The sequence below is a fragment of the Myotis davidii genome, unplaced genomic scaffold (genome assembly GCF_000327345.1).
Source record: "Myotis davidii unplaced genomic scaffold, ASM32734v1 scaffold163, whole genome shotgun sequence".
Lineage (NCBI taxonomy): Eukaryota > Metazoa > Chordata > Mammalia > Chiroptera > Vespertilionidae > Myotis > Myotis davidii.
The window spans coordinates 1,121,585-1,134,044 of record NW_006295056.1 but is presented as its reverse complement, the minus strand read 5'-3'; the positions used below and the strand labels follow the sequence as shown (position 1 = coordinate 1,134,044).

General features: G+C 40.3%; 1 protein-coding gene across 1 annotated transcript in view; it reads right to left on the bottom strand.

The window, feature by feature from the left end:
• Positions 1-12,460, bottom strand: part of FAR2 (fatty acyl-CoA reductase 2) — a 50,688-nt gene that overhangs the window by 28,371 nt on the left and 9,857 nt on the right. Inside the window, exons 2-3 of the mRNA XM_006769652.2 lie at positions 6,773-6,948; positions 4,028-4,207 (exon numbers count right to left, since the gene is read on the bottom strand). Of these exons, the coding sequence (XP_006769715.1) occupies positions 4,028-4,207; positions 6,773-6,948 (356 nt within the window). The remainder of the gene's footprint in view (positions 1-4,027; positions 4,208-6,772; positions 6,949-12,460) is intronic.

Genomic DNA, 12,460 nt, shown 5'->3' with positions numbered 1-12,460 from the left:
GGTGGGGGGGGCAATAGGGGGCAGGGCTAGCCATCGGGAAGGGCTCGGGGGTGGTTGGCCAGCTGCCTTGCCCTCGATTGGTGTGGGAGAGGCTGATCAGGGGCAGGCCAACTGGGGGGAGGAGCCATGGGAGATTGGCCCACTGGCCCCACTCCAGATTTGGGCGGTTTGCTGGCCGCAGTGGGTGTCATAGCAACTGGTCATTCTGGTTGTTACAGCATTCCGGTCGCTGGCTTTTTGTTTATATAGATACTTTGTGAAAATATTCCATCTAGTTAATTAACGCATTTACATGGGTGATTGTTTTGAGATCATAAAGCCCAGAGTACAGCTTTAAGATCTTCTTGTCTAATTCCTGGTTCCTTTTTTTTTTTTTAATGAGCTGGATTACTAAGAACCAGGACAGTTGTTAGACCCTGTGGGGTTATTTTTAATAACAATTTTCAAGGAACTAGAAACCTAAAAGTCTTGGAAATAATTTTATTTTAACCTTAGGCCCATTAAAATACAGAGAAGGCTGAGAATAAATACATTAATCAACAAAGTAACTAAGCCTAGATTTAGGTGAATTAATATTTATTCAGAATAACTTTAATGATTTTGATGTTACTGAACTTCAAGAAATTCCATCTGATATAGGAGTCCTTGCAACAGTCATGGACAATGATGTAGTTGGTCATGGGTTGCTGGGCATTGCATAAAGTATTATTGAAAACTTTTAACACTTAGGTTTTATTTGAAGTTTAAGAAGAAAAATGGAAAATCAGAAATAGGGGTAATATCTGAGCTTATAGTTATTTTACACATAGGACTTCACATCCCAAAATATCAACTTGCTATGAAATTCTGTCATCTATTCTTGCTTTTGTCAAAACAAACATCAACCCATTCCACCCCGTCACCGCAAGCCAGAGCAGTATGATCATCATCTAGTGACACCAAAAAGTTTTCATTCATGCCCTAGCCAGTGCAGCTCAGTTGGTTGAGATCATCCCATGCACCAAAAGGTTGCAAGTTTGATTCCTGGTCAGGACACATACCTAGGTTACAGGTTCTGTCCCTGATTGGGGTGTGTACAGGAGGCAACCACTTCATGTTTCTCTCTCATATCGATGTCTCTCTCTCTCTCTCTCTCTCTCTCTCAAATTAATAAAAACATATTTTAAAAAGTTTTCATTCATTCAGCAAATATTTGAGTCTCTACTGTGTTGGCACTGGAGAGCAAAAAAGAGCCAGACACCTGCCCTGCTGGAGACAAGGACCAAAAAGTGGTTAACATGTAGATGCGAGGAGTCTGTGAGAAGGCTGATGGACTCTGATATTCAGCAGGGCTGAAAATCTGCATATTATTACCTGTTGCTGGCTGAATAATCCTTTTATTGTTTACCAAACTTTACCATTGAAATGTCTGTTTGCTTTGCTAAAGGGTAAATGTGTATTCCAGTAAATAAAAAGCTGATGGGTCTGGAGATTCAGCGAGTTTCGCCACTAGATTGAAGCCTCTGCCTGGCTTTCCCCCATGCCTTCTAAATTTATATTTCTTGTCTAGTATGTCCATTTATGTGTGGCCCCTTCTCCAGATTCTGAATCCTTGCTGCAAAAGGTTGTGGCACTGTCCTTCCCTGTCTAATGGAAAATACAGATTAGCAACCAGTGTTGAGAATGAATATGGGGTTCTATGGGGCCACTGAAGCCTGAGGGACTCTAGGGGAGAGTTTTGCTGTCTGAAGCAGAAGTGAAGTCCTCTTTAGGAACAGAGCTTAGTAAGCAAAGGCAGGTGGTATGCGAGAGAAGCAATTACTTCTTTATTTATTGTCTAAAGTTTTACAAATGTCTCCTTTTTCCCCCGCTTGACCCCCCCCACCAGCCATTCCCTTGGCAAGCCCCTACCGCCCCAATGTCTGTGTCCATTGGTTAGAGGAGCGATTACTTCTGTATGACTGTGGCACAAATGGAAGGGGAGGTCCAAGAGGTGCAGTTGAATAGGTGGTCCCAAATATACAGTTTTGAATTAATAAATGGTAGTTATGAGTTTTTTCCTGTTTTAAAAAAATACCTAAACTCCTTAATTGCATTCAAAATGTATTCTGCTGAGGTAAAATATAATTTCATTCCTAGTTCCGTTTGCTGCCTATTTATTTAAATAATTATTCTCCTTGGAAAGCAGCAAATGACAGAAACATAAATTTTGTGCAAGTGTCAATGAGAGTCTGATCACAAATCATGTAACAATCACCTGCCTTTATGAGCTGACATATAGTGGGGGAGTGGGGGAAAGGCTGAACACCTGAGATAAATCAAGGTATTCTTTGCTTTGAAATCTAGGGGTGTTGAGTGTCTGGACACAGTTTGGGAGGCAGGGAAGTACCTGGAGAAATCTCTCGCTGTGGTAGAGTGGAGTGTTTGCTGCCTCCCTCTTTTTCTGGGGGACTCTGAGAGACTACTGTGTGCCTCAGACTGCTGTAACCTCAGGTGTCAGAGGGGTCAGCAGCGAACTGAGTGTGGACTCTCAGTGCCAGGGTCTGGAATCAAAGGAGATCTGCCCTTTCTGGCATATCCATATGTAAGCACCATATGCACCAAAAGATAGCACTTTAAGGAGGCAGCTCACTGACAACTCAATTCCACCCTGAAAATTCCTGAGGCTTTAGACTTCCCTGCACTGACCTAGGGCATCAGCGTGTCTTTTCTCTATCTATCCCGACAAACTCCCCACTCTGACAGCTTTCTTTTCACCAATTAAGCAAAGCATGATTTATTAGCAACTGTAAGTCACCTCCAGGTCCTTTTAAGAACTTTCATTCTTCTTTGTCCTGGATATTTTTGATGACAGGTAAAAATATCTATCCTCAGAGCTACACGAGATAAAAATGTTGGCCCTGAAGGGAATGAACTCTCGATTTAGCTAATGCTTTCTTTTGAAGAGTATATCTTAAATGGAAATACAGTAGTATATAACATTAAAATCTGACAAATTCACTGTGAAATAGTCTATTTTCTCTGCTCTGATACTTTTTATGTAGAATTAAAAAAAAGGCGGGGTTGGGGGGGGACAAGGCAAACTTAGTAAATAGAGCAGAAGAACAAAGAAGCAGAAAACAGAAGTATACTTATTCTGAGACTGCGGTCATGTCCTAAGAATAAAGTGGTTCCTGTTAGTTGGTAAGAAGGGGAAATGCTGCATATTATTTCTCCTGCACAATAGGAAAGTAAGGAAAGTGTATCTTGGCCAAACAGGTCAAGAGACTGACTCCTACCAGATCTGGAGGAATCCTTTTCTCTTTCCATTTTTCTTTACTAACCTTCTGATTACTGCTATTGAACACCCCTTAACACTACAATAATTGCTTGTGTTTATCAGTTTATCACCACAACTATAAGATGGGCACTATTATTAGCCTCATTTTACAATGAAGGAACTGAAGCTCAGAGAGGCCAAGGAACTTGCTTGTTATCACATAGCCAGTAAGTTGCAAAGCCTCAGGTTGAATCCTTGTCAATCTCCAAAACTTGTCTTCTGAGCTTTCATAGGCTAATATGCAAAGTGTCCCCTTGGGAGTTCGACTGGGAGACCTGGAGTTCGATCGCTCTCTATGACATGTGCTGACCAGTAGGGGGCTGCGTGGAGTGGAGAAAGGCCCTGGCTGGCAGCCAGAAGGCCCTGATCAGCCCTGATCGTCAGTCAGGCCAAGGGACCCTACCCATACACAAATTTTGTGTACAGGACCTCTAGTATACTATATTTTCTTTATTGATAATACTGAGTTCATTAAGAAGTGAGAAACCACTTCTATGTAAAGTATCCCCAAGTACCTCTTTCAATCCTAAATGATATAACAAAACTAAGCTATTTAACAAGACCTGGGGATGGAGGGACTAGCAGGGGCAGGGTAGCTAAAGCTAGCACCATTTCAAAGCACACTGTTTCAAGAGTGTTCCCCTTTGCTATTTCATCAGTGAAAGACAACAAAGAATCAAAGACAAACATAATCTGCTCACTCCTGTCCCCTCATTTGAGCCAACTTACTCCATAGAGTCGATGATTTTTTTTGGCTCCACAGGACATGGATATATGACTTCATCAATGTGCTTCAGGTTACAGTTGGAAAAGGCAGTAGAGATATGTATGAAGGCTTCGAGCTTTGGCATCTGACTGGCCATGAGCAGGAGCTTCTGGGTGGCAGTAACGTTGAGCTGCACGGCATGTCTAGAGAGAATTAAGCAGAAGGAAACACAACTGGTCTGTATCGTGCTTCTTGGTGAAAAGAGGGTGAAGTATACCTACAATCCCTATTCTAACTTAGCACTGCTCTGAAGTTCCAGCCTTGTAATTAGGAAAAAAAAATTCACAGATATAATTATTAACAAACCCAATGTCAGATTACATCATTGTATATCTGGAAAGCAAACAGAAGCAGCTAAAAAATGTTGGATGGACAATAAGATGACCCAGTAAGGACAGAAACAACAGTTAGAGAATACAATGGAAGAAAGGCACAGATTCAAAATCCAATAGTTAGATATATATCACATCTTATATAATAAAGAGGTAATATGCAAATTAACCCTCATATACTCACAAGATGGCTGCCTATGACCAGGCCAGCAGGCGGGGAGGGTTAGGGAGGAATGACCAAATGACTGAACAGCAGGCTGCATGGGGAGACCAGGCTGGCAGGGGGTAGTGCAGTTGGGGTCGACCAGGCCAGCAGGCGGGGAGGGTGAGGGAGGAATGACCAAATGACTGAACAGCAGGCTGCATGGGGAGACCAGGCTGGCAGGGGGGTTAGGGAGGAACGACCAAACAACTGGACAAGCAGGCTGCATGCGGTGCCCAGGCCGGTGGGGGGGGCCATGAGGGGCGACCAGGCCAGCAGGGGGGGCAGTTAGGGGCGATCAGGCTGGCGGGGGGAGGGCAGTTAGGGGTGACCAGGCAGGCAGGCAGGTGAATGATTAGGGGCCAGCCGTCCAGGATTGTGAGAGGGGACAGGCTGGGCTGAGGGGACCTCCACTCCCCCATGCACAAATTTCATGCACTGGGCCTCTAGTTAATAATAAACAAATAGACTCTATTAAAAATGATAAAACTTCATTAAGGGTCATGACAAAATTTTGAATAAATAGAAAGAAATATATTGTTCCTGGATAGAAAGAACCAATGTCATTTTCTAAATGAATCTACATATTCAGGTAATCCCAATAAAATTTCCAACCCTTTTAAAAAACTGGCAAAGTATTGTAAGTTTAATCATGAAGTATAGCAGGTGAGAATAGTCAAGAAAATCCTATTGAAAAATGATGTGTGTATACTTGCCTAATAAGATAAAAATTATAGTAATTAAAATAATTAATTACAAGTTTCCTTTTCAAATAAAGAAGTAAAAATAAATCATTTAATAAATGTTTTAGAAGTAACCGTGTTAGAAATAATTAAAAAAAGGTTACTCTACATTCACACCTACCTCACTCTTCTTTTTACAGAACTTTCCTGACTTCTCATTCCCTCTTATAGCTAAAGAAATGTTAAATGGGTCAAAATTGAAATGTGAAAATGAAACTAAAAATACTAGAAGAAATTTCAAATAATTGCATACATAATAAAAACAAAGTTGAGGACAAATGATAAACTGTTAAAATATTTGAAGCCTTTTGAAAAACAAAGAATTGTGAAATCTTTCAAGGAATCTTAAAATTTATGAGAAAAAAATGCTTCAAATGAAAAATAGGCAAAAACCATGGATAGGTATTTAAACAAAAGAATAAAATACCAATCGGCATTTAAACATCTTCAACCTTTCTAATTATCAAAGAAATAAAAATCAAACCTCACAATGCCATTTCCATGATCATATTAACAATGTTAAAAGAATTAAAGAATTATAATAGAGTATTGTTGTGGGCTTTGAAATGGGGAATCGTGTGCATAGTGATGGTGTAAATTGATGATACCACATTTTGAAGAGCAATTTAGCATTATATAACAAATTATAATCTGGACACATTTGATACATACCTAACAATTCCACTTCTTGGTATGTACCCAAGGGGAAGCACCCAAAGGTATATAAAAAAACATTTATGTACAGAGGTGTTCACTGCAGAGTTGTTTACAATAGTAAAAAATTAGAACAATCCACCAATATAGAACTGGTTGAATATATTACATATATGTACAAAGGAATATCATGTGGTCATTACAAATTATAATAGAGCATTCATTGACAATGAAAGATAAAAAAATAAATGAGCAGTTTGCAAAAATGTTCTCAATATGATGACATTTTTGTAGATTTGAACATAAATCTATTTTACTATGGATGCATAAAGAAAAAACTGGCATGGCTTAGTGGTTGAGCCTCGACCTATGAACCAGAAGATCAAGGTTCGATTCCCAGTGGGGGGCACATGCCTGGGTTGCAGGCTCGATCCCCAGTGGGAGGGTGTGCAGGAGGCAGCTGATCAATGATTCTCTCTTATCATTGATGTTTCTATCTCTCTCTCTCTCCCTCCTCCTTCCTCTCTGAAATCAATAAAAGTATATTTTAAAAAAAGGGGGAAACTGGAATGAATGTTCTCCACAATACTATGTGGTTAGCTCTCGCATGTAAGATTTTGGAGAAGTTTGACTCCTTTGTACTTTTTTCATTGGGACTATCCTTTTTAAAAAAAATCAACAACAGAAACCATAGAGAGACTTACACACGTGTGTGCATGCACACGTGTATGCACACACACATATCCATACAAGCCACGAGAGGGGAACAGGAAGTACCTCAGGTGGTCATCGAAGCGCACGGTGGCGGCACAGTGGAAGACGATGTTGGTGCAGGAGAGCAGCTCCTGCATGTCCCCCTTGCTGATGGCCAGGTCGTTCTGGTTGAGGTCCGCGTAAACCGCTCTGATCTTCTCCTGCACGTTGGGACAGACCTCTTTGACCTTTTCAAACAGCTGAAACATAAATATAAATCATATCAAAGATCACCAACACCAGCATCTGTTCTCACTGACTTCTTTCATTGTAATTCTCAAAAATGGGTTTTAGTTGTAACATCACTTAAAGAAGGCATCCCAAGAGCATTTGCTTAATTTCATGCAATTCAAAGCCTGTTTGGGATGATTCCTGCTCGTCATAATTTGATAAACATTTGAAAAAGTCAGTTCTAATAACCAGGAAAAAGTGTGTTTTGAACTTTCCTGCAGAGTGGAGGGGTGATAGTAAGTTAAATATGTCCGGCTCCATCCCCTCCTTCTCTATGAGGCATCTCTGTGTTTATACACATTGGTGGTTCCATTTTGTGCTGGAAAATATTGTTTTCAGTGCAAAATTACCAGCCTATATAAATTTTCAGGCTTTACAAAGTCTCATGAGGATAAATTCAAAACAACATGTTTAACTGGCCAGATAACAAGATGTCCTAGTAACACAAACATAATTGGAAACAAATTAAGCACATTTATAATGGTTAAAACAAATACAAATTTTATATCGTCCCTTTCTAATATAAATGGCAGTTATTGCCTAGTAAGATAATTACATGAGCTCATGAACCATTTATGGGATTATAATTGATTTTTTAAAATACTCTAATTTATAAAGGGCCAAGGGAGGAGCAGTGGCAGCTTCAGCTTTCATTACAATTATTCACTTGGCTCGAGGTCTCTGCTTTCGCCTCCACACAGAAGTTCTCAAATTAAGTTGGTGTTTTCCATCTTGTCAGGAAATATGATTTTAATAAGATGATCTTGGTCCCAACCTATTTTGGTAAAATGGAATTTTACTGTAATATTGGTATGATATGTTAACAGTGGGGGGAAAGAAATGTAAGGCTGAATGTTTAGAAAGGTTAAGGGCAGAGAAAATTTACCTGTGGTTTTAATCATAATAGAGTAGCAGAGACAGTCCTCTTCTACCCTTGAACCACCAAAGAATGTTTTCATCTATTCCTTGATCCTTAGAAGCAGGCTTCTTCTCTCTTTAGAGATCCACCCCAGGCTTTTCTTTGGGTAATAAGTAGTTGATCTCAGGTAGTCAGAGGAATTGTGCCTCATTTGTGTCAGGCAAGGCCATATTCAGAGGCCGTGATGGGAGTTTTATGAAGCTGATCAGAGAAGGAAATTAAATCCACATATTGCTTGGCAAGTTCATATATTCTATCTCTAAGCTACTATTTTTCTGCAAAGGGTCAGTCTTTTCCATGGGGTGTTACTTCAATTCTAAAGATAACTAAATTTGTAGAAGGTTCTTGTTTTGAATCTGCTTGATAGATTTTATTCAAAAAAAATTTTATTTAAGGTTCTGTGGCATCTTTGACTTTGCCTGTAATGATTTTTGGCCACTTGACAATAAGAAGGGGAAGGTGATTTTAGCGTTCACCCTTCTAGCAATGGGGTTCCTCACGTCTGATGTAAGCTGCTATACACAGATTTTCTTATTTATTTATCTATTTATCTATCTATCTATCTATCTATCTATCTATCTATCTATCTATCTATTTATTTTTGTGATTCTAAAAGGCAGAGAGAGGATGCTTCACACCATGTTGTACTTAGAGTGAAGACTGTAAACAACTGAAGATGGTGGCGGCCAAGGAGCTGGAGCAAGTAGGAGGCTTGGGTTGCTCCTGGTGACAGAGGAAGCCAAGCTTCCCACCAGCCCTGGATGCCACTCAAGGAGTGGCTGGGGGCCTGGGCTCCGCTCAAGGAGGGGCTGGGGGCCTGGGTCATCAGGGGTGACCCAGGCTTCCAGCCTGCCCTGGCCTCTGTGGCTGTGTATGCAAATTAACCGCCATCTTTGTTGGTTTAATTTGCATAGTCACTCTGATTGGCTGGTGGGTGTTGCGGAGTGGCGGAGTGATGGTTAATTTGCATGTTTCTCTTTTATTATATAGGATAATGGAATATCCTACATAATAAAGGGCTAATGTGCAAATTGTCCCCTCGATCGGGAGTTCAATCAGGGGGGCGGGCCGGCCAGCCAACTGCTCACGGCCCCTCCCACAGGCCAGCCCCGCCCCTGCTCGCCCCACCTCCCCCCCATTTTTTATATATATATATATACATATAATGGAACGTTATTTTGGCATAAAAAATAATGAAATGTTGCCATTTGTGACAACATGGGTGGACCTTAAATACATTATGCTAGTAAAATAAGTCAGACAGAGAAAAGCAAATACCGTATGATCTCTCCAATATGTATAATCTTAAAAAACAAAGCAAAATAAAAAACAACAAGCTCATAATACAAAGAACAGATTGGTGATTGTTGCCAGAGGCAGGGGCTGGAGGTTGGGAGAAATGGAATTGGGGTTATATATTTATTTAAAATCAATGAATCAAACTACTAATCCTGTGTGGTAAGTGTTATTATTTTCATTTTAAGGTTTAAATAGCCCAGCCATACAGAATGTAGGTTCTTGCACAAGCTCTCATTACTCAATTTATCCTGAGGTGTTTGCATCCCCAAACCTATGTTTTTTAACCTAAGCATGTACACATATATACAGTATATTCTTGGGCCCACTAAATAAGAAATTACTGGGGCATAATCAGGACTTTGCATTTTACATGAAGTTCTCTAGTTGATTTTTACTGATCCCAAGATGAGAACTTCTTATTTGGAATGATAACACAGATAATTACTGATGAACAAATGTCATTTCCCTTTATAACTACCCAGGGCAGTGATAGGATATCAGTAGTTTTCAAGCAATAGGCATAAGAATAACCTGGGGACTGGTTACAAATAATTCCCATACTTCACCCTCAGAGACCTGGGCGTGGTAGGTTTGGTATGTCACCCAGGAAGTTATATTTCTTAACAGGCGCCACCAATAGGTCTGACATACTTGGAGAAACACTGACTCTGAAAAACTCAGGTCCATTTGTAAAGCCCGGGCTTACATTTCGCCCCCCGACCCTGGTTTGTAAACTCGTTGATTCTTGTCCATCTATACTTGGCAGCTCTCAGTTCATTGAAAGGATTCAAGTTTTGTTTATTCACTTAAATTAATTACTGTGAGAATACTAATGGAATCATGAATGGGAGCTGGATTCCTGAAATTGGTTGGCTCCAAGCTCTTTCGTGGAGGGAGGATGAAAGGTGGCAGATCACTACTCCTAAAAAAAGATACCGTGGGCCCTCTGTGCAAACTGCCAATGGCAGCTGGAAATTCTCAGAGCAGAGCAGAACCTTTTCCTTTGTAATAATGACAAGCCCAAAGGACAGACGAAATAATGCACGCGGATCCTCAATAGATATCAGCTCTTCTGAACATTTCTTTTGCTAATGAAAGCATTTTAGAGACAGGAGAGGCAGTTAGGGAAAAGGCAGTTTTAGGGTAAGGATCCATGGGAGAGGAATGCATACTTGATGGGCGGGAGATAGATGGTTCCAACCCACCCGATTGTTTACAAGAATGTTACAAGGTAAGGGGAAGAAGAGGAGGGCGGCACTGGGTGAGCTTTGAAACTTGGAAACTGATACCATGCAGGGAAAAGGGGGAAAGAGGCCAAGTAGGAAAACATGGGGACATAAAATAAGGAAGGGTCCAATTAGAAAGTAGGATGAACAGACAAAGAAGCTTTGAGCATTTATAAACCTGTAGACAAAGAGACTCACTGGACTGGCTTTTTCCCATCTTAGAGAGAGAGCAGGGGTCTTCATTTTGGGGACCCATCCCAGGGGGAATTTGTATACACTCGCAATAAACTTCCACACTTTTGCTTACAATCTTTCAGTCTGCAAATTTATTCTTCAAACTTCATAGGACAAGAACCTGTGAGAAGAGTCCCAGCTTGCCATTCGGGGTATCACTAATGTGAGACATGGTCAAAAGGTAAGAAAAAGTGGATGGAATAAAAATGAGTGAAAAATATAATTTCAAAAATTTCACTGAAGCCCCACCAATGAAGAACTTAATATAATTATTTTAAATTTTAAGTGCTGATCTTATTCCTTCTCATATATTCTTTTTTATTATTATTATATTTTATTGATATTTTACAGAGAGGAAGGGAGAGGGATAGAGAGTTAGAAACATCGATGAGAGAGAAACATCAATCAGCTGCCTCCTGCACACCTCCCACTGGGGATGTGCCCGCAACCAAGGTACATGCCCTTGACCGGAATCGAACCTGGGATCCTTGAGTCCCCAGGCCGACGCTCTATTCACTGAACCAAACTGGCTAGGGCCTCATATATTCTTTACTTAGTGGCATAAAACCGAGATGGTAAAGAAGGAACAACTACTCGCCATTTAGGAAAACTCAAGCCGAGGGACTGCTGCTTCTCCACGTATGAAACCGTGTGGCAGGAGCAGGCACATCTGTGGTCCCTGCAAGATAATAGCTGGGCTGTGAGCCACGCATTTCAAACTGATAACAAAGCTATATGTTGTTTTTTTTCTTGGAAAGTTCAGGAGTGTTCCCTTGATTTGACACTACACTGGCGAGTATTTCTCTCTCCTAATTTGTTTTTAAACGTGAGTGACTATCTTATTTACGGCAATAGTAACTATCACCCAGAGGCAAGAGAGAAACTTTGCAAATCCCAAGTAAGAAAATTCAGCAGAATGAGAAAACCAGAAAGAGAAATTATTTTGGAACCAATAAACTCCTTAGGTACAACTCACCTTGGGTAGCCAGACACTAAGATTACATTTTTATTAGAAGCAGGACTTGGGCAAGGGATGGGGGCAGGACATTTATATCATGCTTTTGAAGCAATGTAGATGACCTGAACTTGAACCCCCACCATCCACATGACCTGACATTGTAGGTATGCACAAAGAGGTTCGGCCTCTGTTTCCTGGGCACCGTTGATGTAATCAAATCTTTTATGATCATGAGAGTCTTTAATCCTTATTCAGTTTACTGAGTCCCTCTCTTCAAATATAACTAACTATATTATTTAGTCCCAAGAACCCACTAAAATGTGCTTAATATTAAAAAAAAAAAGGTAAGCTCCCTTCAACTAAAGAGCAATCTTTGTGAAACATCTGGTATTCTAAAGCAAAAGAGAACCTGTAACATCTGTCAGAGAAATTTTAGAGTGTGGAGGAAAAGCAAACCAATGGGTTGTGCCAATTAGTTCTCAAACAAGAAAGACTTGTTAAGAAAGGATATAATGTAAGTTGAGAACAATTAAACACAAATAAGTACATGTAAATTAAGGAAAATAAAACCATCATACCCAATGTAAAGATTCAAAAATTTAAAAAATGTTGGGATTTGGCTAGCTCATCAATTAACTCCCATCTACACTAATAAAAGAGAAGAATGGTAATTGGCATACGACGATACCCTTTTCATTGGCTAATCAGGGCTATATGCAAATTAACTGCCAACTCAGATGGCAGTTAACTGACAACAAAGATGGCAGTTAATTTGCATATGTAGGCACAATGCAGGGAGGCAAAAGGGAAAGCAGGAAGAAGCCCCCTGCCACTGACAGTGATTG